At 51.7% G+C, this 26,494-nt stretch overlaps 9 protein-coding genes across 9 annotated transcripts; 6 read left to right on the plus strand and 3 right to left on the minus strand.

The window, feature by feature from the left end:
• Positions 1 to 329: 329 nt before the first annotated feature.
• Positions 330 to 1,515, plus strand: EDD37DRAFT_611729 (gibberellin 2-oxidase; the record flags this gene model as incomplete). Its single annotated transcript, XM_062815305.1, has 2 exons — positions 330 to 1,155; positions 1,208 to 1,515. 2 exons carry the CDS (start codon positions 330 to 332, stop codon positions 1,513 to 1,515), a joined length of 1,134 nt encoding a protein of 377 aa, XP_062668119.1.
• EDD37DRAFT_684241 (nucleoporin subcomplex protein binding to Pom34-domain-containing protein) lies at positions 1,385 to 7,226 on the minus strand (the record flags this gene model as incomplete). Its single annotated transcript, XM_062819866.1, has 2 exons — positions 1,385 to 7,098; positions 7,153 to 7,226. The coding sequence occupies 2 exons, from the start codon at positions 7,224 to 7,226 to the stop codon at positions 1,698 to 1,700; spliced, it is 5,475 nt and encodes a 1,824-aa protein (XP_062668120.1). The 3' UTR covers positions 1,385 to 1,697.
• Positions 7,227 to 7,452: 226 nt separating this feature from the next.
• EDD37DRAFT_511715 (uncharacterized protein) lies at positions 7,453 to 9,817 on the plus strand. Its single transcript, XM_062813622.1, has 2 exons — positions 7,453 to 7,840; positions 7,894 to 9,817. Exons 1-2 carry the CDS (start codon positions 7,693 to 7,695, stop codon positions 9,477 to 9,479), a joined length of 1,734 nt encoding a protein of 577 aa, XP_062668121.1. The 5' UTR covers positions 7,453 to 7,692; the 3' UTR covers positions 9,480 to 9,817.
• On the plus strand, positions 9,818 to 12,710 carry EDD37DRAFT_511695 (anthranilate synthase component 2). Its single transcript, XM_062813621.1, has one exon. The coding sequence runs from the start codon at positions 10,156 to 10,158 to the stop codon at positions 12,433 to 12,435; it is 2,280 nt and encodes a 759-aa protein (XP_062668122.1). The 5' UTR covers positions 9,818 to 10,155; the 3' UTR covers positions 12,436 to 12,710.
• EDD37DRAFT_511690 (uncharacterized protein) lies at positions 12,711 to 15,088 on the plus strand. Its single transcript, XM_062813620.1, has 4 exons — positions 12,711 to 13,159; positions 13,477 to 13,887; positions 13,964 to 14,014; positions 14,068 to 15,088. Exons 1-4 carry the CDS (start codon positions 12,985 to 12,987, stop codon positions 14,946 to 14,948), a joined length of 1,518 nt encoding a protein of 505 aa, XP_062668123.1. The 5' UTR covers positions 12,711 to 12,984; the 3' UTR covers positions 14,949 to 15,088.
• Positions 15,089 to 15,227: 139 nt separating this feature from the next.
• On the minus strand, positions 15,228 to 16,118 carry EDD37DRAFT_652584 (brix-domain ribosomal biogenesis protein; the record flags this gene model as incomplete). The annotated part of the gene is made up of 1 exon (XM_062818464.1): positions 15,228 to 16,118. One exon carries the CDS (start codon positions 16,116 to 16,118, stop codon positions 15,228 to 15,230), a length of 891 nt encoding a protein of 296 aa, XP_062668124.1.
• Positions 16,119 to 21,104: 4,986 nt separating this feature from the next.
• EDD37DRAFT_637440 (uncharacterized protein) lies at positions 21,105 to 22,917 on the plus strand. The gene has a single exon (XM_062817046.1). It carries the CDS (start codon positions 21,207 to 21,209, stop codon positions 22,824 to 22,826), a length of 1,620 nt encoding a protein of 539 aa, XP_062668125.1. The 5' UTR covers positions 21,105 to 21,206; the 3' UTR covers positions 22,827 to 22,917.
• On the minus strand, positions 22,900 to 24,186 carry EDD37DRAFT_511810 (Alpha/Beta hydrolase protein). The gene is made up of 2 exons (XM_062813625.1): positions 23,791 to 24,186; positions 22,900 to 23,727 (listed from the first exon to the last, which is right to left on the minus strand). The coding sequence occupies exons 1-2, from the start codon at positions 23,913 to 23,915 to the stop codon at positions 22,974 to 22,976; spliced, it is 879 nt and encodes a 292-aa protein (XP_062668126.1). The 5' UTR covers positions 23,916 to 24,186; the 3' UTR covers positions 22,900 to 22,973.
• A 423-nt stretch (positions 24,187 to 24,609) lies between these two features.
• On the plus strand, positions 24,610 to 26,474 carry EDD37DRAFT_511787 (uncharacterized protein). Its single transcript, XM_062813623.1, has 2 exons — positions 24,610 to 24,820; positions 24,871 to 26,474. Exons 1-2 carry the CDS (start codon positions 24,699 to 24,701, stop codon positions 26,384 to 26,386), a joined length of 1,638 nt encoding a protein of 545 aa, XP_062668127.1. The 5' UTR covers positions 24,610 to 24,698; the 3' UTR covers positions 26,387 to 26,474.
• The last annotated feature ends 20 nt before the right edge of the window (positions 26,475 to 26,494 follow it).

Consider the following 26,494-nt stretch of genomic DNA (forward strand, 5'->3'; position numbering starts at 1 on the left):
CAGGAGCAAACTTGTCTATTGGCGTTATTGTGGAGGTGCAACTCATGATAAGTACCTCTTACAGGATGGTCACAAGTGTATACATCCAAATACGGGATGGTCGGAAAGCATGTCTTGCGTCGAGCACGACTCTTTAGTACAAAAGCACGCCATCAACAAGTACGTACCTCAACAACATCCCGTCCATCACAATAAGCCGAGTCAACCGAACACCCCCGCACCATGGTTTGTGATCAGATAACAGACCATCCAGTCAACCTGTACTTATATCACTCCTGAACATCGTTAGAACTTGCCCTCGCTCATCTTCCATCCATACGTCTTTCATCATGGCGCCAATCGCAACTGAAGACCCTGTCTCCCACGTGTCCCCTAGCCAAGTCCTGGTCAAACCATGGAACCGACCAGCCGAGACAAAGGAGAACCTTGAATGGGCTCCATTGACCAAGATTGATCTTTCTCGCTTCGATGAGCCAGGCGGCAAGCAGGAACTTGCCAAGCAGCTCTATGACGCTGTCACCAGAGTCGGTTTCTGGACCGTCGTAAATTCGGGCATCGACGACGAGCGTGTTCTCCGCCAGTTCAGCATTGGCAACACCTTCTTCAAGCAGCCCCTCGAAGAGAAGCGTCGCTACCCTTGCAACTTTGCTGAGGGTGAGTACTTCGGGTACCGTGAGAACTCGCGATGGGTCGGCGACACCGGCGTCAAGGAAAACATTGAAATGCTCAATATCCCCAAGGCTATCCCGTCTTTGGCTCATGTCGGCAAGCACGACATCGTCAAGGAGCACTATGACGAGATCGCCGCCTTTCACCGCGACCTATGGGAGAAGGTCATCCGCAAACTGTTCGTCCTGATCTCCATCATCCTGGAACTGCCAGAGGACTTCCTGGCCAACGCCCACGACTACGACCAAGACTCCGACGACCATCTCAGATATATGATCTACAACGTCCGCAGCCAGGACGAGTGGGACCGCGCCCAAGCATACTCCAAGGGCGGGCACACCGACTTCGGCAGCTTGACCCTGCTCTTCTCGCAGCACGTGGCTGGCCTACAAATCCGCACTCCAGAGGGAGAGTGGAAGTGGGTGAAGCCCGTCGATGGCGGTATCACCTGCAACGCCGCTGACACTCTGAGCTTCCTGACAAATGGTATGTATTTCTCAAGCGTGAGGGAAGACATCAGGCTAATAGTTTGTGACAGGATTCATCAAGTCGACGGTCCACCGGGTCGTCACCCCACCAAAGGACCAAATTAACGTTGCTCGTTTGGGCCTGCTGTACTTCAGCCGACCTGGAGCGATTACGCCCATGAAGACTGTCCCGTCACCACTTCTGGACCGCCTAGGTCTTCTCACTGAGGAAGACAAGGATCCTAACAGAGTCGTGCCCACCGGAACGGAATATGTTCGAGCCCGTGTCAAGGATGTTCACCACAAGACTGTGATTGATAAACGTGAGGGAACGGCTTTCGAGTTCAAGGGACTCAAAGTGCAGAATTACTATGCATAGAGAGACTTCTGAGGTTGTTCAAATTATTGGCACAGGCTGCCCATATGTGCGAAGTGTCAAAACTTGTTCTTGCAACCAATTCTCATACATCGTGACCTGGGTATCATCAAGCCAGAACACAACAACCCGGCCTTGCCATTCTGGTACAACATACAATGCTGAACAAATGTGTTTTCGTCTGATCACTTTTCGTCGTCATCGTCGTCTCTTCTCAAGGCCGCCAACGCAATCTTCAGTTCTTTCACTATTCTTGCATCCAATTGATCGCCTTCCTTTGAATTCTGCAAGCTCCATTCCCTCTCATCGGAGGGCACAGTCATTTTCCGTCTGACGTCTTCCTTAAGGGTCAGAATCTCCCGCACATCCTCTGCGATGGCTTTCCGATGTTCATCATAGCCTTTGAGTGGCAGCACCGTCAATGGATCGACGGCCGCTGACGCCCCAGCTTCGCGGTACGACGACAGTATGTGGGATATCAGTGCCAGCGTTCCAGCCTCGCTGGCGACTGTCAAGGTCAGAACATCCGTCCCATCCGCTTTCGTCTGCGGAGTGAGCATGAAGCTAGTGCTGGCACGGAGGAGCTGGTTCGGGAACTGATTCAGAAACATGGAGATCTCCGGTGCAATGGCGCCGCCAACAGCATGCAGCAGATTCAAGCACAATGGCATGATACCGGTAGCCCAAATCCGATACAGAGTGCCGCAACCAGGTCTGGAGTCGACGTGGAGAGCACCGCCTGGTACACGTTGTAAGGACTCGGTCGATTTGGCAGTCAGCAGTCGGCTAAGAACACCTTCGACCGCCAGGTGCTCGGCCACCGCAGGTAGAGATGAGATTGAGGCGAGTAACAGAACGCAGAACTCGGCGTAACGTGGCTGCGTTTCCGTCTCAGGACCGGCGAGGATGTGAGACCAAGAATAGAGCAACAGACAGGACGATATGAGCCCGGAATTGACTATCCTAGCCGACAACTCTGTCGCAAATTGCGACAGGCTGGGTAATCGAAATATTGCTTGCATGAGCATCACCAGAAGTGTGACGTCGCGAGGACCAATGATATTACTCTCGTCGACCTCGCTTGCTCTTGTTTTGCTCAACTTCTGTTCTTGGATCCCAGCCACAACCGTCTCGAAAGCTTTTGCAACAACCTCAGTTGTTATTTCGAGAAATGCGGTGTTTGTTGACTCAATAGGTACAATAGCTTTGTTTGTACCGGGGATAGTGGTTGGTTTCAGCTTCCTCCTAACATGAAACTGGACAGTCATGAACAGGATGTACAGTGTTGAGCGCCAGTATGTCAGGTCGCCATTGATGATGGCTTGCTCGTACGAACCGTTTCTGGCTCGAACGGCGTCCCAGGCAGGCGTCACAAGTTCAAGAAAGTCGTCGCCCTTGGCACCTGCAGAGATCAATTCGCCCAGCAGTGCCGTTGCCAGATCTGCTCTCGTCTGGAAAAGCGAATCGAAAATGACCTCTTCCGGGTACAACCGTGTATTTGCCTCGAGACAGTTGCGAACAATGTGCGCCATGACTTTCTGAAGCTCCTTGTCTTGCGTGAAGAGTCTGCAGTGATCAACACAAAGACGTTGAAGACTCAAGAGAAGTTTCAACTCGGAATCCACCAAAGACAAGTTTGTGTTCGCTTTCTGGAATTCGGCAGAGTATGATTGACTGGCAGACCTTCCACCTCCACCACGCCAACGGGAGTCACCAGCGAACACTTGATCGGCGTAGTCCACATCATAAAAGAATGTCGGTCCATATACTCTTTCACTCAGGCCAGCGCGCTTAAAATCTGTAATCGAGAAGCCGCTGTACTTGTCGGAGAAATTCTTCCTGAGATTCCTGTGCAGTGACAAATTGTAAGACGAAACATCGATGGCGCTCTCCCTCAACCAATCGATCAGAGGTATGAAGGCCTTCGTAGCATTGAGATCTCTTGCCACTTTGGCATGATGCAGATGATTGTTGGACAAATCCGCTACCAGAGCAGCAATTGTGTTATGACGAGCGAAATCTGTCTCGTCGTTTTGTCGCGGCGCATCCTCGGCAACGAATGATACCAGCTTCGAAAAGAAGTCCTGCGAGAGATTGAGCTCGTTGGTAACCCATGCCCAGTTCTGTTGTGCTTCGAGGAGAAATTCCAGTATGGATATCCCGACTACCTGTGGTAGATCGTGGATATTGTCCAGTTCTTCGATCGCAATTTGCAACAAGTTCTTGCCGCGAAAGCATTTCTTAGGTGACTCTTCAGACAGCGTTCTCCTAGACCCATCGGGTGCTGCGCCAGTAAGAGCAACCATCGCAAACCACTGCTGTGAGTCTTTCACAAGCATGGTCAAAAATTTCCACGATTCAGAACGTTGTTCAGGGGACTGAGCTGACAGGCCAATATGCTTCATCGTGTGGAGAAGATCGATGCAGGAGACCGATCCCAAGTGACCCAGCAAGGAAGAAGGCTGATGCCGGTCGGCGTATGTCATAACTGCTCGGATCAATGTGCAACATTGTGTGCGTACAGGTTCTCGATCTTGAAGGATACGTACCAGCGAGGGGATGGCGTTGAATATGTGCATTTCTGCTGAAGAAAGTGGGAGGCCCAGCAAGAGCCCATATCGTGTTAGTAGCGTCGCTAGGGACAGTGTCGAGCCTATTTCGGAATTGACCAGATCTTCAGATCGTGTGAAGAGATCGCTAGATGTGCCGGCCTTGAAAAGAGATTTTGCAATAGGCATGATGGCAACATCGTTGAAGCTCTCACTCCGGAAAGACGAAATAATGAACTTGGCCGCCTCGACGAATACATTGCCAGCCGACACAGGTGACGACAGAGCGTCACCCACATCATAAGCAAAGCGGATCACATTGGCAAATGAGCCGGTGATGATAGCGCTAATTCGGGTTTGCTGTTCTGCAGAACGGAACGACCAATCAGGAATTCCCTGAAGGATGTCGAACATGATATTTGTCGAGGACAATAGGATCGAGGTTTGCATTCGTGTTGCGGTCGGCAGCATTGACGCTCTTCTGGCAGATGATGACGGAATCCTGGCCAATGTATGTGATTGAGATTGCAAAGCCAATTGAACCAAAGCCTCGTAAAGTCGTGCGCAGCTCTCCAGGACATCAAAGGACCGCAAAGGAATCTCAACTGCGGATACGATTCCAACGATGTAGGTTGAGCTTAATTGGCGTCCTAGAAGACTTGTTCGATTGATACCAGACCATACTAGATGTGGCTGGATCTTGCATAAAATGACGACAAAGTCCACGCAGGCAAGCAGAATTCGGCAGTCAAAAGTCGAAACAGAACGCTGGCGGAACGACTGTAGCTCTTGTTCTAGAAGCTCAAAGATCAACGACACAACGTTTGCATCTGTGTGCAGGTGACTGCTTGTCTCTCCCAGGATGCTGTTGCAATGTTGTTGCACTTCTTCCCGGCTTCTGTCGTCGGCCGTGTTTGAGATAATCGTGGACAGCAGAGTGGTCAAGAGGCTGATACACTCGGATACGACGGCCTGGCTGTCCTCGTGGGGAGACAGGCAAGTCGATAGCATTCTCATGTAGTGTATTTCCAACAGCTGGCCAATGTAAGCAAGCCCCGAAAAATCAGTCTGCCATCTGATGATCTTGGTCTGTGAGTCGGGGTCTGAAATGACCTGTCCCGTAACATCTGCTGGCAGTATAGACAGAGATTGGGTGTTTTGACCAGTATAACCCAGTATCTTGGTCTTGGTGAGGTCGAGCATATTGACTGGATTCTCTAGAGCGACATAACTGTCGCTTTCGTCCTCGCGAATGATCTTATACTTGATGTCTCTGACAGCTGCCTGCGTAAACGTTGTAAGGTTGCGGAGACGGTATTCCACGAAATGGCTACCTTGATCGTTGAAGACGTTCGCCTTCGCCAGAGCCCGTGAAAACTGCAAGAATGGTAGACACTCGTAGGGAAACCTTGCCGCAGAGACATCGTAGAAGCCCTCAAGCAGAAATTTGTCTTCCACAAAATCGACGGCCGGGTCGTACTGCCACTTCTTCGAGCTGTCTGTTGACGTATTCGAAAGCAACGCCAGTTGGGCTATCACCAGTTCTGGCGTATATCCGAGAAATGACTGGGATACAGTGACAAGTTCCTGGAGCGTCTGGAGCTTATACGCAGAGAGCACTGCCATGTTGTCACTTTTTGAGGTGCTGAGAAATGCGATATAGTCGAACACATTGCATTGATCAATAACCGTGTCAAGCAGAGGGCTTGAAGGATCTTCGTTCGAGCTGGTTGGGATTCGGTCCAGTAGATCCTCGAATATGCTTTGCTGTATAGAAGCGCCACTGCTGGCGGAGCTTCGACGACCTGTCGCACTGTCAGACGAGGTAACACCATCGATGGCTTTTTGGGCGTGATGGCTTTCTCGAGCTTCTTTCACTGCGTTGGCTATGATCCATATTTGATGGAGGATGATTGCCCACGGCAGAATAGCGAGACCGGCCTGCGTGTTGCCTATGGTTGTCTGATTGAATAGAATCTCGTGGATTTCGTGAAACGAATCAATGTCGTAGAAATACTCGCCAATGCGACTAGGGCCTGCCGGCTGCCCAGATGATGCCGTTTCGTTCAAGCTTGCGATGGTCGATGCAAGATCCAGCAGGGCCGCCAACACGAACGATCCCAGCGCTTGCAATTTTTGGATGGCTTCCAGCTGTACAGCGAGCTGGGACGTGAACGAACTGAAGAAGCCAACCGAGGACATGAACTGTAACCAATGCAGGAGAGTATCGGAAGACACTGTGTCTTTGGACTGGCGAACCTGCAGGAGCACAATCTCGAGTATCGTTCCTATGTTCTGCAAGCACACGGTGTCGGCCATGTCGTTGAGTATAGGTGTTTGCGCTTCGTCGATGTCCCATTTCCGACCACCTTGCAACTCGTGCAACTGACCTTGAATACCTTCAAGACCTGCTTCAACATCCTCGTCTAGGGACTCGCGAGCTTCTGGTTTCAGGTCTCGAGCTAGAACACGCACCTGGGAAGGAACGCTCAATGCCGACTCCGGCAATAAACTGGCATCCAGCAGAGCTCTCCGTATGCGAAGGAAAGTAGCTTTGTCTTGTAGAAATCGGCGTAGAAGCCTCGTGCGTCGGCAACTCTGGCTGTTGAATACAGTGTCATTTCTAGCCCCTGACTGGAGACTCTGAAGTTGCTTGTCCACGTAGTCAGAACCCAAAGCATCTTTCAGGCTGGCTAGTTCAGCCTCGGAATAACCCTCCCTCAACCTGGACTCTGGCTGATATTGCCATTCCAAGACTGTGTATCGTAGAGCCTCGACTTCGTCTAAATTCACCTGCTTGCTAAGCCAAAGTGCGTCTGCCTTTATTTCGTCCACATTGTATAGAGCATCGGACGAGGGTTTGATCCCACCAGTTGACGTATCGAATGCGGTTTTCGAAGAAGAGGATGGTTTCGGCAGGCAGGGATATGGTTGTGACAATATTTTCTTGGGACGATCGCCGGACAGGATCTCTACCGCCAGATTTGCTTTGGTGTCATCGTGAGAGAACAAAGCATCCAAAAGGTCGTCCCATGAACTGCGGACTTTATTAGCATTCCCCAATAGCTTTCTTGGAAGTCGGGGCACGTACGGAAGCAGCAGTTCGCCTTCGAGACATCTCCCTATTTCAGGAAGATATACTGGGCTCAGCGACCCTGGCGCCATGGATACAGGACAGGACTGAGCACTGTCAAGGCATGGTTGCTTGCAAGTGCTGGTCGCGATCAATTATTTACGAGCGGCTGTCCAAAGAGCGCGTCACAGGCAGTCCCAATACTCCGCAGTGGTGATGGGAGAGGCAGCCTTGTCTTGGCAGGTTTGCAGGTTGTCAGCCTCGTCTAACCAAGGCCCGTTGGTGCTATTCTCGACCTATCGCGGTGCCACTGTACAAGAGCGACCTTGGCGTCCGGCCCCAATTTTAGGCCCCCTGTGAGACCTGTGAGACTTACACCGGTGCGAGGGCGCCCTCGGTCTACAGACGAGATGGAGGTTCTCTTGGAGCATCCTGTTTCCTGGACCCCGTTATTTAGGGGTGTTCACGCATTGTACATGCCCAAAAGCGGTAAAGCCGTGGAGGGACATACCCTGTGCATCGCAACAGTGATCTCGATCAACCGTTTAGAGACCTAACATGGCATCATCGGCTACTTACGACCTTGTCGTGATCGGAGCAGGCAGCAGTGGGGTCGTCTCAGCAAGATTCTATCTCGATGTCCACCCAGATGCCAAAGTGGTTCTCATCGAGCGGGACACTGCAGTTGGCGGAGTATGGAGCAGTGGTCAATCCGAATGCCCTTACCTTGTGCAAACAATGTTTTGACCCCTTCTACAGAACGAGTCTACCCGGGCTTCAAGTCGCAAGGAAGCACAAGACTGGGAGGTTTCTCCGACATGCCACTAAACCCACGACCTGAACAAATCGACCAGTATGACTTCTACGATGCGAAAGCAATGGCGACGTATCTCGACGAATATGTCAACAAGCACGTCTACTCCGGCCAAACGCTGCGTGATCGTATCAGATTCGGGACCAAGGTCATCAGTCTCGACAAAATAGCCCACGGCTGGCGCATAAACTGCGTCGGTCCGTTCGGTTCACAGAGCTTCGAGAGTCGCAAAGTCATCGCAGCGTCAGGCTCAACTTCGGAGGCCAACATGCCAGACTTCAGGGGTCGAGAAACGTTTAAGGGACCTATCGTCCATACCCTTGACTTTGGGCGATCCAAAGTTCTCGAGCGAGAAGATGTCAAGAGAGTCGCCGTGGTGGGAGGCGGCAAATCCGCTGCGGGCCATGCCTACCAGTCTGTCAAAGCAGGCAAGGAGGCCCACTGGATCATTCGCAAATCGGGCAAAGGGCCTGGCGGCTTCTCAGAGACCAGGGCCGGAGGACCGTGGCACAATATTACCGAACTTGTATGCACAAGATTCTTTCCAAATTTGCTCTTTTTTCCTGGCTTGAAACCAGCCTCCTGGTGGGAGACCTTCATCTTCAAGACACGCCTTGGACAGTGGGTATACCACAAACTCGAGAACGCAGTCACTCAACAGACTCTCAGCACCGCTCGATATGACGACCGACCAGGCGCGCGAGACTCATTCTCCCAGCTCAAGACCAAGTCGCGTGGCTTTTCCTTCAACGTGCCCCTGGGAGCCGTATCCCACGAGGATTTCTGGGACACAATCGCGCAGAATGTGAAAGTCCATCACGAAGATATTGACCGACTCGAGGGTTCATCTGTCATTCTTCGCAACGGCGAGACAGTAAAGGCTGATGCTATCATATGTGGCACCGGCTTCAGAAAAGGCTGCTCATTCGTCTCCCACGAACAACGTGTCGAACTAGGTCTTCCCCATCCCGAAGCGTGGGACGATCCGGAATCGGTCAAAGAATGGGCGACGCTGAACGCTAATGCTGAGAAGGTTGTCCGAAAACGCTACTATTCTCTGAGTGACTCGCCGGAGCCACCCGAGATTTTTGGAGACATCGCCCCCCACGATACACCATATCGGCTATACCAGATGATAGCCCCGATCAATGGTGACCGCAGCATAGCCTTTGTAGGATACGGGGCTTATTCAAACATGTTCGTTGGGTCCGAAGTGGCAGCTATATGGACGACAGCTTACCTTGACGGAGTGTTGAAAGTCCCCCGTGAGAGTGAGATGAAAAAGGATGTCGCATACGTGACCACATACATGCGTTTGCGCTTTCCGGCCTATGGTCGATTGGGTAATTTCTTCGCATTCGACCTGATGTCCCAGCTGGATCGGTTGTTTGACGAGCTGGGACTGAAGAGCCACAGAAAGTCTAAGAGCTGGCTGCAAGACCTGTTCCTTCCACTGCTCGTGAAGGATATGGCGGGGCTGAAAGACGAGTATCTCGAGAAGTATGGTGGCCAGCTGGTGGACAGTGCTTGATCTTGACAAGCTGTACAACAGGGAGCCTGTTTCCAGAAAAAGCGGCACAGTCTGACCGCTGTAGCTGGTCAGGTTCAAGTTGATACCATCATTATTGTCATACCAGTGTCCTTCACACACAACGATATAGCGGGCCTTTTGGCAGAGAGGAGGCCATCAGCTCCACCGTACAGTGCTTCTGTCTTGCTGTCGAGGCATCCGCTATGGTGAACCAGCTTGACCCCGAACTGATGTCTTTGATATGCGCCCTGTCAGACGGTGCCACTTTTTCTGGAAATAGGCTTCCTGTTGTACAGCTCAATGACACGCCTTACCTTCTTTGTTGCGCAATGGCGTGAAGCGTGAAAACTCGGTCCCAAAGCTCGAGATTTTCATGATGCTTGTCAGCCTGTAGAACTCTCCTGTACTCCGGCGCGTCTATTGCTGGCCGAGTATGCTTGATTCGTCAAATACATAGGTGGTTGTCTGGATAAGAATTCAAGACGCGAGCGAAACGCGATAAAACGGCAAAACCGCTGCGTGTTGTTGAGTCATCCGGGAAAACTGCGGCCTCAAGTTTCGGGGGAAACATGCACAGATCAACGGTGCCACCAATTTATTGAGTGCTCTCCTGGATATAAAGGACTCCCACCACGATAGGGGCCGTCTCTGCTCACCATAAACAACATCTACGAATATGGCGTCGTTAGCGCTGATAGACCACTCCCCTTACCAACCCACCGCCGCTGAGAAACTGTCCTCCGCAAGCAATCTAGTCCTCATCGACAACTATGACTCCTTCACCTGGAATGTCTACCAATACCTCGTGCTCGAAGGCGCCAACGTCACCGTCTATCGAAATGATCAGGTTACCCTAGACGAACTGATAGCGAAGAATCCTACACAATTGGTCGTGAGCCCAGGGCCCGGTCACCCAGACACGGACGCTGGAATAAGTAGAGAGGCCATAAAATACTTTGCTGGCAAGATTCCCATACTCGGAGTGTGCATGGGACAGCAGTGCATCATATCGGTCTTTGGCGGCGTCGTGGATGTCACGGGAGAGATCCTGCACGGCAAGACTTCTCCACTGAGACACGACGGGAAAGGGTGTTATGCGACACTGGCACAAGATCTGCCCGTGACAAGATACCATTCTTTGGCTGGAACACATCCCACTCTTCCAAAATCACTAGAGGTCTCATCGTGGATTGCCAAAGGTCCAGATGGTGACAAAGGCGTCATCATGGGTGTGAGACACAAGGAATATGTTGTCGAGGGGGTCCAGTTCCACCCAGAAAGTATCTTGACGGAAAATGGCAGAGTCATGTTCAAGAACTTCTTGACCATGACTGGAGGCAAATGGTCCGAAAATCCTCAGGTGACTGGCGCCGACAAACAGACGAATGGGGTCTCGAATGGCCACCCAAAGAAGGAGTCCATACTAGAAAAGATTTACGCCCACCGACGGAAAGCCGTTGCAGCACAGAAAGATGTCCCTTCACAAAGGACCGAAGATCTCCAAGCCGCCTATGACCTTGGTCTTGCACCTCCCCAGATTTCCTTTCCGAAACGACTACGACAATCTGCTTACCCGATAGCACTATTGGCCGAGATAAAGAGGGCATCACCTTCGAAAGGTGTCATCTCACTTGGGACCTGTGCTCCAGCTCAAGCACGAAAATATGCAACTGCGGGAGCCAGTGTCATCTCCGTTCTCACAGAGCCTGAATGGTTCAAGGGAAGTCTAGAAGACATGAGGTTAGTTCGACAGAGTCTTGACAGCATGCCCAATCGTCCAGCAGTACTACGAAAAGAATTCATTTTCGAGGAATATCAGATTCTGGAAGCACGTCTGGCTGGCGCTGACACCGTGCTGCTTATTGTCAAGATGTTGGATGTGGAGACTTTGACACGGCTGTATCATTACTCTCGATCTCTCGGAATGGAGCCTTTAGTGGAAGTCAATACTGCAGAAGAGATGAAAATTGCTGTTGAGCTCGGCTCAGAAGTCATCGGAGTGAACAACCGGGATCTCACAAACTTCGAGGTTGACCTTGGCACGACAAGCCGCTTGATGGACTTGGTGCCAGAATCAACGATCGTATGTGCTTTGAGTGGGATCTCCGGCCCACAGGACGTCCAAGCATATCGAAAAGACGGCGTCAAGGCCGTGTTGGTGGGAGAAGCTTTGATGAGAGCATCGGATACCATCGAGTTCATCTCCAAGCTAGTAGGAGATCCAGATGTCGAGCCCGCGAAAAGATCGGAGTCGCCATTTTCGGTCAAAATATGCGGCACAAGAACTCCGGAAGGAGCCAAAGCGGCCATTGAAGCGGGTGCAGATTCTATCGGCATAATACTGGTACCTGGTCGGAAACGGTTCGTCTCGGACGAGGTCGCCTTACAGATAGCGAAAGTCGTTAAGTCGACGCTAAGGACTTCATCAAAATCTCCTGCTGCACACGATGTCGGAGCTACTGGTTTCTTCGAGCACTCATCGAGAGTACTGGTTCGACCAGATCGCGCGCAGCTGGTCGGTGTATTTGCAGATTCGCCGCTCGAACATGTTGTCGAACAAGTCTACAAGCTCGGCCTCGACGTTGTACAGCTTCACGGCTCAGAACCAATCGAATACGCACGGAATATCCCAGTCCCGGTCGTACGCAAGTTTTCACCATCAGAACCCGGTGTCTCTGCTCGGGGGTACCATGCCCTGCCCCTTTTGGACGCTGGTGCTGGAGGTACTGGCCAACAGCTCGCCTTGGACGATGTCAAGGCCCTGTTCGAGCGGGATCCAGGCGTCAAGGTCATTTTTGCCGGTGGCCTCACCCCTGAGAACGTCGACAAGGTGTTGGAGTCCCTGGGACCGTATCGAAGCAATATTGCTGGCGTTGATGTCAGCAGCGGAGTCGAATCTGATGGGAAACAAGATCCATCGAAGATCGCGGCCTTCGTCAAGGCTGTCGAAGGATGATTATCGGGATCATCTCGAACAAGATACCCCATATCGATGTGCTTCTGCCAACATAATGGCAACCTTACCACATCCTTTTCGTCTTCAGATGCCGTTCGTCGCGCAATGCTGGTGCTCTTTCACTTCGACTTTCACATGTCAACTTGCTCGTCACCTCAGCTGCTCGATCCTCATTCCTCTTCTCTCTCACGCCTTCATATGACTTCACTTGCTCTTTCCCTTCTTCCTTTTCTCCGAACCTCTTGCCTACATCTGCCTCTTGAGTGACACTTCAAGACTGTCTATTCCTCTGATTTGCTGTCCAGCACACCTTTGACATTCATCACACTGCACCGGTCTGCGAAGCCGTTGAACTTATCGCCTTTGAGATCGAACAATTCTTTCCCGGCTCTTATTCCTTCCGACATACTCCAATCCATCTGCTTTGACCCTTTGAACCATTGGACTCAATCGCACAGCCCACCATATCTTGCCTTTGCTTCTTCATCGCGCTTGATCCGTCACATTCAGATTCAACTACTATCGCCAATCCACTTGGGCAGGATCAATATGGGCAAGACGTTCCGCAACATCGTCCTCGCCTCGACTGGTGACTTTGGAGACAAGTCGGACAAGATCAAGAATTGGGTGGAACACGCTGGGGGCAGATTCAGCAAAGAAATCACCAAGGATGTAACACATCTGGTGGCAAGCCAGCGCGCCTGGAAGAAATACCATCCCATGGGTAAGTCCTCATATTCGATCAACCTCGGTTCTGCTGGTGGTTGTCGTCCATGTTTCGTGCCTTGAGGCTGCCCTTGAGCCGTCCTTCTTACCAGATGGAGGACCCTAAGCTTGTTTGTGTTGTCACGCCCTACCAGACGGTGTTCGCAATCCGGCAAACTGCAGGAGAGAGCTTCTCTGTTTGTTTCTAGCCACTACTCACAGACCAGCTGCTGCAAACGGCGTCGGGCATGATCACAGTTATCTTGCTCGCCCACTCCCGGGGCCTTCATCCTGACTGGAACCTCTTCAATCCTTCTCTGACCATATCCATCACAGTCAAAGAGGCCCGCCGCCTTCGCTCAATACACATCGTTAAGCTCGATTGGCTGGAAGACTCTCTGACCTCGAAAACCCGCAAACCGTTGGAGACCGCGAAGTATGCCTTTGAGCAGCGCAAGATCAAGATCAACAAAGTGCGCAAGAGGAAACGAGCAACAGACACGGACCAAGCCGAGGAGGAGCAAGAACAGGACCAGGTAGAAATGGTGACTCAGGACCATATCGACAGCAAGGCGGACGCAGACGCGGGCGATCAGCAGAAGAATAAGAAACGAAAGACTGTCTCGATCTCCGGTCCAGCTCCCCCGAAGAGCGGCACGCCAAAGCGACGGAAGCAGCGGAAGAAGACTGGCACGACCGAGGCAGAAGACTGGGATCTAAGCAAGGATGCACGGATCGAAATATCAGGTTCGTCCCAGCCACAGTGCCGCGCATGACAAGTCGCGATCATACCGAATTGTTGTTCAATACTAATTGTGTGCAGCAAGAGAACTGGAGAACGAATGCACAGAATTCCAGAAAGAACTCGGAGAGGGTAAGTGTTGCCATTTGTATTGGCAATACACAAGCTAATTCTTCCACTCGTAGCCGGCTACCGCCCGTTCACCGACGGCAACGGCTTCACCTTCCTCATCACGCTGCTGCGCAAAGACATTCTCAAAAATCGCCTCGAGAGACATCGCCTCAAGGTGCGTTACGCACCCTATTTCTCTTTACAGCCTGCCACCTTCTACACGATCTGCAATCAAGGGCCAGACCGGCAACGAAAGTTGTCCGACGAGGGATACTTTGCATGTCCTGTCTCACAGCCCGACATGCATACAATGCCGATGGATGGTGCTGCCATGTCGTCAAGACCAACCCTCCCACCCTGCCCGGTACCATTGTACTTCTTCCCCAAGCCCTACCCCTATTTCCACGCTCCTGTCGTTGCCACGTCCCTTCCCAAATACCTCACGCCCTCGAATCCCGCTCTGCGCGTCCACATTCCAAACCCATGGGCTCAGACTGTGCAGCTTTTCGAGTACGATCCCGCTCTCAATCCGAACGAAACCATGACGTGTTTCTCGAACGAGCCGCCACGCAAATCATACGCTTGCTACACGGTCTACACACGAAGTGATCAACGATATGTGTCGACATTGGCACCGCCGGGAAGTACTTTCGACTTTGCATTTGCGATGTTCAGCAAATTCTTCCACAAGAGGGTTGGCGTGGAGTGGAGTGATCGACATGATGCCACCGTTCGATCGGAGCGAAACATGTGCGGTGATGGAGCTGGGGATGCTGGTTTCTTCGAATTCTTTGGACCGGTTGTCGTGAAGCAGATGAGCAACAATACTGCTGTGGGCGACTCTGTGGAGGCGAGACAACGGAAACCCAGTGTGACTATGGTTGTCAATTGCCCGGGGTCTGTACGGGATGACCAAGTCGACGTCAAGGCGAAGACACCGGATGGAGGATGGTAGGAAGAGGCGGCAAGGCGCCGTCAGTGACGTTGCGGCGGTTTGGATATGTGCTGGCGATGACGGAGCGGCTTGCTCGAGCTAAATGGTCAGTCACGCCACTACTGAGACGGAAGCTGAGTTGGTGTATTCGCAGCATCTCGCAAAGAGGAGAGATTGGTGCTCCGAGGTTGCAAGGCGGTTTTGATACAGTCGCACAGATTTCTTGCTGCTAGACTGTTTGGATTTCTTGAATCGCATGCTTGAAGTCAGCCAGAGCTGGCCCAATGAACAACAGCTCCTTCAGAGATAGTCCTTCTTTCGTCCGGTTCTTGTATATTGTTTTAATGCCCATTCGACTTCCCCGCCGGAGTCCTTCTCAAGCGTGCCGCCTTTGATCTCGAAACATCGCATAGTCATTCGAGGACCAACCTCAGCCAGCTCGACGTCCCGATAGCCCGTCTGAACAAAGACGTGGTGTCGGACCTCGATACTGTCTTCCACATTCTTGAATGTGACGACCCGGTTGCCGACCTTATGCGGGCCATCTCGTGGAGGGAAAATATGCTTCAAGATCTGAACTACTCTCTTGCCCAGTCGAGTCGTGAATCCTTCGAAGATCAGATGTGGGTATGATTCTGAGACCGTGCCTCTTGATGCATCCGGAATGTCCGCTCTGAGCACGACGTTGTGAAGGGAGAAAGAAGCGGTAGGCCCGTGAGGCAGATGCGAGATGGTCATGGCTGTCGGAGTGCCTCGATGTTCGTGGAGGAGTATGATGTCGCTGAGGGCGGCAGCTTTTGCGCTTGACATCAAGTTGGGAAGGATCAGATTACCTCTGTTCAACCGGATCGAAGTCGGTAGCAGGAGGCGGATCTCTTTGGAGAACGTGCTGAGTCGTGTAGATGGACTTCGGGAGGTGGTGACGAGCGGTCTCGGGTCGGAGAGGCCTGACAGCATAGAGTACTCATCGTCGATAGACTCTTGTGCCGCTGCGGTCTCGGGATCTAGAGATTCATCGTATTTGAAATCTTTCCGTAGAGATTTGTCGTTTGCGACAGAATGGTCGAGCGGCTTGCCTGTCGCTAAGGACTTTTTGAGGAGGGCACGCTTCTCGGCGATACTGGCATCACGAAGTTGAAGAGCCCGACGGTAGATGTAGTCCCGCCGTTCTCTGGCCTGTCTTCGCAGCATGGTTGTGAAGAGTGAGAAGGTCCCAGGATGCAAATGTAAAATGTAACGCAAGAAATGGGTGCGGAGAGAGAGAGAGAGAGAGAGAGAGAGAGAGAGAGAGAGAGAGGCATACAAGATTATTTTTTGGTGGAGCATCGGATCTCAGAAATTCGCCGCACTAGTTCATTCAGCATCATGCAGTGCAGTGCAGTGCAGTGCAGATTCCTGTGAGTGTCTTTAGTCCTTCTATTTCCCGCCCTCCCCCTCCGCCTTCCTTTCACGATCCACCAACTCCAGACCTTGCACGGCTTGCGCATGTCGAAAGCCGCGATCTTGACATTCTTCGGGCTCTGGAGGTTTATGGTGGGAAGTGGTATTGTCGTGTCGGTGTGAATCAAATGGTAGACGTCGCAGGAAGACTCTTTCATTCATTCACTCTCACACTGCGGCCCCAGTACACGCACCCTCTCAACACATTATTCTAGTTCACGGAGACAGCACGACACATAAAGGGTTTTCGACGCACCCTTGAATTGACTCTCTAAAAGCGGTCAACATGGAGGCTTTCAGTAACATGGGAAACCATTTGGTTTCCAACTCCGCAGCCGCTATCAACGCAAGCGACGATATCTCCACGGTCGATCCCGATGAAAGTATTCTGAGCCTGGCAAAAGGTCCAAGAAGACGACAACACGACGACGACGAGACCGAAAGTATCGAGGAAGACGATCTGGAAAGTCTCGCAAGTGCGGCGGTGGATGTGGATGGCAAGAAACAAGTCGCAAAGGCCGAGGAAGAGGAGACTGTTGAACTACCACCTCATGCTTGCGCGTATGTTGGAGAGTCTGCCGCCGTCTGACAAGGCTAACAAATCTCAGCTACTGTGGCATTCACAACCCGAGCAGCGTCGTCCGATGCCTGTCCTGCAGCAAATGGTTCTGCAGCGCCCGCGGCAATACCTCCTCCTCGCACATTGTCAACCACTTGGTTCGCGCACGGCACAAAGAAGTGCAGTTACACCCAAGCAGTCCTCTGGGCGATACTGTTCTCGAATGCTACAACTGTGGTACCAAAAATGTGTTCTTGCTCGGATTCATTCCAGCAAAGTCCGACACCGTGGTGGTCTTGCTGTGTCGACAACCTTGCGCTGCCATGCCTTCATCCAAGGACATGAATTGGGACACTTCAAGATGGCAACCGTTGATCGAAGATCGGTCCTTCCTGTCCTGGCTCGTGTCGCAGCCGAGTGACCAAGAACAACTTCGCGCAAGACATTTGAGCCCGCAGATGATTGCGAAATTGGAAGAATTGTGGAAGGAGAATTCAGCTGCCACAATCGCAGACCTCGAGAAGGCTTCGAGCATCGATGATGAGCCTGCGCCAGTTCTGCTCCGCTACGATGACGCATATCAGTATCAGAATGTCTTTGGACCGCTGGTCAAGATCGAAGCCGACTACGACCGAAAGCTGAAGGAAAGTCAATCGCAAGACAATCTGATCATCCGTTGGGATCTGGGTCTGAACAACAAGCATCTCGCCAGTTTTGTCCTGCCAAAGTTGGAATTGGGGGACGTCAAGCTTGCCGTTGGCGATGAGATGCGTATCAAATATACTGGTGACCTGCGACCTAACTGGGAAGGGGTTGGATACGTGATCAAGATTCCGAACAATCAATCCGACGAGGTCACCATCGAATTGCGATCCAAAGGAGACCACAAATCAGTACCCACCGAGTGCACTCACAACTTCACAGCCGACTATGTCTGGAAGGCCACATCCTTCGATCGAATGCAACTTGCCATGAAGACCTTTGCTATTGACGAAATGAGTGTTTCAGGCTACATTTTCCATCGACTTCTCGGTCACGAAGTGGCGGCGGCGCCAATGAAGACTACCATTCCGAAGAAATTCAGTGTTCCGGGACTGCCTGAACTGAATAGCAGTCAGATCAACGCTGTCAAATCGGTCCTTCAGAAGCCTCTGAGCTTGATCCAGGGTCCTCCTGGTACTGGCAAGACTGTCACGTCTGCGACCATCATCTACCACCTTTCTAAGACCAATGGTGGCCAAGTGTTGGTTTGCGCACCGTCTAACGTGGCTGTCGATCAGCTCTGTGAGCGCATTCATCTCACTGGCTTGAAGGCCGTCCGAGTGACTGCAAAGTCACGAGAAGATGTGGAATCACCTGTTGGCTTCCTTTCCTTGCACGAACAAGTCCGCATGAATGACAGCAACGTCGAGCTCAGCAAACTCAACCAGCTCAAGTCCGAGCTGGGAGAATTGTCGAGCCAGGATGAGAAGAAATTCAAGTCTTTGACTCGTGCAGCTGAGCGTGAAATCCTGCAGAATGCCGATGTCGTCTGTTGTACCTGTGTGGGTGCTGGAGATCCTCGACTGGCCAAATTCAAGTTCCGCACCGTTCTGATCGACGAGTCGACCCAATCCGCCGAACCTGAATGCATGATACCTTTGGTTCTCGGATGTAAACAGGTCGTCTTGGTCGGTGACCACCAGCAACTTGGTCCGGTCATCATGAACAAGAAAGCCGCAAAGGCTGGTCTGAATCAATCCTTGTTCGAACGTCTGGTCATCCTGGGTTGCGCTCCGATCCGACTGAACATCCAATACCGCATGCACCCATGCCTGTCGGAGTTTCCCTCGAATATGTTCTATGAAGGGTCTTTGCAGAATGGTGTTACGGCACTAGACCGCATTCGACGCGATGTCGACTTCCCATGGCCGGTCGTAGACTCACCGATGATGTTCTGGTCCAATCTTGGAAATGAAGAAATCTCAGCCTCTGGTACCTCTTACCTCAATCGGACCGAAGCAGCCAATGTCGAGAAGATTGTCACTCGATTCTTTAAAGCCGGTGTCAAGCCAGCCAATATTGGTGTCATTACTCCATACGAGGGTCAGCGCAGCTACATTGTGAGTTCCATGCAAGTCAATGGTACGTTCAAGAAAGAGCTCTACAAAGAGATCGAGGTTGCTTCAGTCGATGCTTTTCAAGGACGAGAGAAGGATTACATTATTTTGTCTTGCGTCCGATCCAATGACCACCAAGGTATTGGTTTCTTGAGCGACCCTCGTCGTCTCAACGTGGCCATGACTCGAGCGAAGTATGGTCTTGTTATCCTCGGAAACCCCAAGGTCTTGTCCAAGCATCCGTTGTGGCACTATTTGCTATTGCACTTCAAGGAACGCAACTGTTTGGTCGAAGGACCTCTCAGCAACCTTCAGATCTCTTTGCACCAGTTCAGCCGACCAAAGCAGTCTTACCGTGGACCTCAGCGCTATCAAATGGCGTACAACCATGCCAGTCATATGGCTAGTGGCATGCTGAACGGAGGACGCAATGAGCCACGCAATGAGTACCGTGATGGAGGTTCTGTTGTTGGATACATTCCGGACGACGTATCTTCGATTCATTCTTCAGCCCTCGGTGGCGTGGGTGTCCCGGCTGGATATCCACCCATGTTCCAAGGTTTTACTGCTGACACGTGGCCTTCTGTTCAAGGTGCGACTGGTCGTCGACAAAATGGAGTCAAGCCAAGAGGAGTCCCAGGTAGTGTCGCGGGAGAATCGACGGTAGCTACAGAATCCGACATTACTGGAAGCGTCGTCGGGCAAGGAGGCGTCAGTTTGGAGCAGCTGTCTATTCACGATGTCAACAAGCATGCTAGCTATAACCAGGCAGATCGCCTCAAGAGATACGTCGAAGGAGGTGTTCCTAACAACGGATACATGGGTAATTCCAGGATGGGCAAGGGCATTCATGGGGACGAAGATGCTCGAAGTGTCTCAACTGCATTTGCCAGCCAAGTTGGCGGTGGCTACGACTGATCTGTCACGGCTGTCTGATGAAGACTTTTCACACATTGATTAGCTCAACGTGAGCAGACTCTTATTGAGGCAAACATCGTTAACAGGGATCATTGTATCCATTTGCAAGGCCTAAAATGGGGCAGCTATTGCGACACAGCAAACAAGTCAAGCCACCAGTCGAGCACCGACCGTGCAGGAGCAGTAAGTCGGTCAAATGCTAGAGGGAGCTCCCTCTTCGCAAGACGCCGCATGGGAGAGCCTCAGGGACAGTGCCGCTGAATGCAGCTGCTGAGATGCCAACGACCAAAGTCGCAGATGGACCGCGCCAGGGGAGCAAGAACGTATTCGACAATCATTTTATCGACAGTTTGTTCTGTAACAGCATGCTGGTTCAGAGGGAGGAGATGAAGTTGACGAGGATGATAGGGGTGGATGATGGATGAGAAAGCGAGGGGACCAGATTGACACCGACATTGTCAGATTGATATTGCTATTGTTATCGTTGACACCTACTCAAGTACACTCATTAACACAAGTCAACAGAGTTATTCTTTTAACCACATTGGTGATCATATCATGGCAGGATTGTATCTGCTTCTTGATCTTGCCGTTTCGTCGATATAGCAAGGTACACACGTTCCCGGATGTGCCTTCCACATTGACCACATTTCCTTGGAATTTGGACACTGATCCTGTATTTATTCAACATCATTTCCAGCAGCAAATGCCCAGAGATGAACACGAGCAAGAATGGACACTCAGGACGTGTTTCTTGTTTCACCAGCGATTCAGGAGTTGTGGGTGTCCGCCTGAAACACCAAGAGGGTGGCCCTCCGAGTCCCCCTTTTGACGCGTGTGCCACTCTGAACCAAACGTCCAACAAGACACTTTCACACCCTGCCAGCTGACGACAAACCACCATGTTTCGACTCGCCCAATACTCGAGAACACAGCCACTTTGGTGCGAGCCTGTAACGTGTTGCCATATATGGTGGCCACCTGGCCGCGTTAGGCCAATCAAAGAGTTTCGACCGTTGGGTGATCATACATCAATGGTTTTATCCCTACGAGTACCTGACCAGAATGATTATGATACTTCGGGTTCGCTCTCTGACAAGGTAGGAAATGTGAGTCTCTCATCCCTCAGTCTTGCATAAGAAAACCTTTCTGCGTCCTATTCGATCATTCACGCTGGGCATACTGCTAGCCTGCTGGACTTCAAGTTGAGGAAAAAGGCGTCCCACGGAATTCAGAGCACTGTCTTGCCCCCCAGCGGCTGCAATGGCTATAGAGAATGCTCCAAGTCCATCGATGCTCAAGCAGGCATTTGAGCACCACATCTATTCCTCCGACGCCAAACCCATACCATTTGGGTCACTCTTCGACAATGTTCAAAGTCATCAATCAGTCTTGGTCATCTTCATCCGCCACTTCTTCTGCGGCAATTGTCAGGAGTATGTACGGCGCCTGTCGTCTTCGCAATCGCCCCTCCATCCTGCTAAACCCGCCTCGCAACGTCCACTGATCATCATAATCGGCCCCGGCTTCCCCAGCTTAATATCCTCATACACCGCTCTCACAGAATGTGCTTTCCCTATCTACGCCGATCCATCAACGCAGTTATACGACATTCTCGGCATGCACCGTACCTTATCCATGGGCTCGAAAGGTCCAGAATACATACAGCGCTCACTGGTCGGCAACGCCGTGAAATCGGCATGGCAAATACTACGACGCGTGGGCACAGGGGACGCCATGAGCGGAGGGGATTTGGACATCAACGGTGGAGAGTTCTTATTTGTCCATCGAAGTACCACAAAGACCGATCATCATAGATCGGGGCTAAACAGCCACCCCCCTGCTTTTCGGAGGCTAGTTTCGACAGCCTCTTCATCTTCACTCAGCACAATTCAATGGGAGGTATCATGGTGTCACCGCATGCTGAACTCCCGAGACCATACCGAACTTGCTGCTCTGGAGTCCCACGTGCTCGGCAACGGCAGCGGCAAATCATCACAAACAAGCTCGCGGACAACCTCTCCGCCAAGGCCCATACTCGCGAGGGGAGCACCATACATTAAGGACACACGAAGTTACTCGCACAATCAGTCTGGCTCGTGTCCCGGCCCAGATATACCGAAATCCCGCGATGAAGCTATGATGAAGCAACATCTCCAGAACGTAATGTCAACACCACATCAACATACGCGATCGTCAAGTCGGACTCCGGGAATCAAGAGGCCACACAGCAGGGCCAGGTCAAGCGCATCACGAGCTGAATCGCGGGCAAGCCAACCAACGATCCAGGAGCATGAGGACGAGATGCCGGAGCAACGCAAAGGCTTCACAATCTCGCTTGCCTCCAAGGTGGGAGGGGTGATACGTTCAAAGTCGTTCTCCGCGAAAAGCTCCCGGCGTCCTACAATCACTGCGACTGCTGGGGATGCAGGCGAAACTGTTACACACACGCATACCAGGAAACGATCGATTCCGAATTTATTCAATTTGGCTTCGAGACCAAGTGTGTCGAACCGACCTCAAACAGCCGCAGCCGCAGCTTCGCATGCACGATCGGATTCCGCGCAGGTCAGACTTGAATCTCACTCTCGGTCCGCGTCAAATGGTGTCCCGATATCGAAGGTGCCCTCCGTGCCGCGTATGCCTACGCTCTCACGAACGTTGTCATCCGTGACCGTCAGGCCGATGTCAAGAAAAGCGAAGGGCCAGGTGCAAATGGATGAGAACGGGGTCATGCTCGTTGATGGCGTCGAGTTCGTCAATGTCATTAGTTTGCGCGCGAGGGTGGATAGCGGATTTGGAGGGTCTCCGGAAAAGACTAGCCGCAGCCAGATCAGGGAACATCATGACGACGCAAGGGTGGTTGTCGAGGAGGTACTTTAGTGGGCGGCATGACTAGAGCAGCGTTGCTTGTAGTGTTGAGTACCTACATCTTTCACGGCAGCGGCAACAGCAACAGCAACAGAAACTGGCAGGTCCGGTGATCTCATGAGTTACGAGTTATGTACTATAAGTATATCTGTTCCCACATCAAAGATGTTTGTTCAAGAAAGCATAAAACGCTTCATTCTGGTAATCATCCGCCTTGTCCAGAAAATGGTCCTTGCCGTGAGGTCGTTCGTACTCGACGGTCAATCCATTGCCCAACATGGCGCCAACGACTTCGTCGGATTGCTCTACACCGACCGCTGTATCCGCGTCTCCATGCAAGACATATGCAGGCGGCAGACCGTGTTTCTGGATGTTCCGCGAGATTCGGTACGGCAACGCACTTTTCATGTCGGGCACATGCCATAGCTCGGCCAAGTTTGCTGCTTTCAGCATGTACACATACATATGTGCTCGAGGGTCCACGTCAGCTGTACCGGTGTAAGAGATCGGCTGAGCCTTGGTGTCGAGGTATGCCGCCATTTCTTCAGTCGAAGCGGTATACCGTCCTGGTGGGGCTGGTTGAGAGTTGATGAAGAAGACGCCCAGAGGATCTGTGATGGGGTATATGGGTAGTATGACCTGCGGCTTGGGCTCGATGTACAAGCCTGCAAGGAGCGTGAGAAAGCCTCCTGCTGAGCTGCCGGAGACTGCTAGACGAGATACGTCCAGGGCGCCTTCGGGGACGTGTGACGGAAGTTCATTGCGGATGAACTCGATGCAGTCTTTGACGTCGTCAAAAATCTCGGACACGCTGACCTGTGGCGCAAGACGGTAGTCGGCAGAGATGCAGGCGAAGCCGTGAGTGTTTACTCCGTTGCGCACGTGTGGAGCGAGGTGATCACGACCTCCTAGTCTGGATGAATTCAGCCTAGTCCTCCATGCAAGAAAAGTGAAGGGTTTGCGGGCAGGGACCTACAGCAAACCACCGCCGTGGAACCATAGCAGGATTGGCGCTTTCTTTGCATTCTTTGGAAGATAGAGATCAAAGGGGATTTCAAGAGATCCAACCTTCTTGTAAATGATGGTCTTTGGTTCTGCCATCTTCTGAGTCACGGTTCCTTTGAGATCGTAAGGCGTGAAATGAGAAGAGATGTTGTCGTTTTAAAGTCATAGATAGCCAGCAGCTTCAATGAGCTATGACTCAGAGGTGGAAAGCGGACTTCTCAGCGCAGTACTCCGTCTTCCCAGGTGACTAAGATCTTCTTATATCGCCCGTCTAGTAACTTACGGTAGGTGCCGAGTTCCTGCAGGATATGCGGAGACAAGCTTTCCGTGACGACGGAGTAGAGCGAATAATCTGCCGTTGGCAATTCGCTTCGTATGCCACGCTGGTTCAATGGCTGTCATGATAGCCGCTCCGAATGTCACAGAGAGGCATCCATCAAGAATAGGAGAGACTACCAGGCCGTCGAAGTGAGCCTCAATGTCGCTGCCCTCTTCGCCAGCCACAAGCCCACAAAGGTTTCTTGGGGACAGGAGTAACGGTGGTCTCTCCGTCTCTCCTCCCTTGCAACTTCCTTGGCTCGTCCTGTTTGGGAAGGAAGGTGACGCCGCTCTATTATTGAGCCGCGACGCGAAACTCAATGGTGAAACAAACCTTCAACTGTCGTCCTTTTTCACCATTGACTTCGATCTTCGCCTCTGAGCGTCTTCATCATCGATATACTCTCAGTGCGGACGACCCTGGGTGGGGATGGTGTTCGCCAAAGGCTGAAAGTTGGACGGAGCCGTATCTTATTCGGCGACCATTAACGCGCTCTCCCCTGTTGCGGATCCACGGGCCCCTTGATCCTCAAATGCCGAGGCGGCGGTTCTGCAGTATCCATGTTGGCAATTACGACCTTATCCAGGTCTTCGAGCGAGACCGATAGCCCTCGAAGTGACACCAACCTGCGACCACGACGTACCAAGCACGTCAAGTCCAGAAATGGGTGCCTAACTTGCAAGTGTGTTCTTGCACTGGAATCTTCTCGCATAGTTACTGACGAAGATCAAGGATTCGACGAGTCAAATGTGACGAAACAATACCACATTGTCGTCAATGCACAAAGTCTGGCCGCAAATGCGAAGGTCCAGTCGCACCCCAAATCCGCTTCATTCATGATGAGCCCGTTCGAAAGTCGACCTCTCCAGTCTCTACCGATATTTCTCTGCTTGTGCCGCATCACACTAGGGAAGAGCGTCATGCGTTTCACTACTTCATGAATCGCGGTGGATCGCTTGTTGCAGGCACTGTCGACGCTGAATTCTGGGAAACCCTCATCGTTCCTCTCTCTCAGAAATACGACTTTGTCTGGGATACTGTCGTGAGTATGGGCGCTCTACTCGAACACGTTCCATATACAATGCTCACCACGACGACAACCAAAGTCGTCAATCGCGCCCATCAACAGGCCCTGACAATGTATAATCGAGCCATCTCGAATGTCCGACAATTGGGCGAGCGTGGTCAGATAGACGACTCCGTTGTCATCATGAGCTATGTACTATTCGCATGTTTGGAATTCCAACAGCGTAATGTCAAAGGCGCGACCGATTTGATGAAGAGAATCTCCAAGCTTTTGGCAAACAATCTCACGTCCAATACCAGCAACCAAGAGTCGATCTTCGGTCAAGCCATCCGTGACGTGGTGACTCCATTCGTCCTGAGAAAGACTGTTCTCATGGCTACCTTAGGAGACAATCCACCGTTTCGGCGGGTTGAGCATGAGTCCATCGATGATTTACTTTCCAGACATCCGGAGTACAGCAATGCCAGAGTCCAATTTTACACTCTGGTGCATGACGCCTACGAGATAATTAGACTTGCGGACTTTGCGCCCAATTTCAAAGACGAAAATCCCGACAACAATATTGTTTCGTTGCAACGTGATTTGTTGTTGGACCAACTGATCCAGTTGAAAGCGTCTTTTATTGCCACGAGCAGTGGTCGGACACACGACCCTGAACTCGAATGGGTAGCCTCGTACCTTTTGATGTACTGGGCAGTCTGTTACACATCTCTGGCAACTTGCGAGAGCCTTCATCAGACCATATTCGACAATTACATCGACCACTTTGCAGAAATTATCGAGCACGCCAGGACATACCTGCTGCACTGCGGTACATCCACGAACAGTCGACTACTGTCCAGTTTCGACCCTGGCGTCATCCCACCATTGTACTTTTGTGCGACCAGATGCCGGGATCCGGTCCTAAGACGAGAGGCGCTGCGTTTGATGCGTCAGGCTCCAGGGCAAGAAAGGGAGAATCTCTGGGCATACGTCGAGCCGGAGCGGGTGGCGGAAAAGATTATCATGGTGGAGGAAGGTGTTTCTGATGTAGAGTTGCAGCATGTTGGCTCTTCATTGCCACCGGAAGAGCGTCGCTTCGCGTACTTGAATGTCGTGGCTCGCCAGGGCGGCGGCAGAAGCGGAAAGCAGTGTCAGGCTCTGCAAATGAGCAGGTTTGACTTTGCGAGTGATGGTTCAAGGAAGCTTGTCCACGAGTATACTTGGTTGGATGATGATTGATAGAAAGTCACTGAGCCATTCTTATGGAAGGTTGATTTCTGGGATATGGTTCAATGTTCAATCTGTGGAATATACTCGATTATATACTAGTGGTTGCGTATCGCAACT

The sequence above is a fragment of the Exophiala viscosa genome (assembly GCF_022695815.1).
Source record: "Exophiala viscosa unplaced genomic scaffold EDD37scaffold_9, whole genome shotgun sequence".
Taxonomy (NCBI): domain Eukaryota; kingdom Fungi; phylum Ascomycota; class Eurotiomycetes; order Chaetothyriales; family Herpotrichiellaceae; genus Exophiala; species Exophiala viscosa.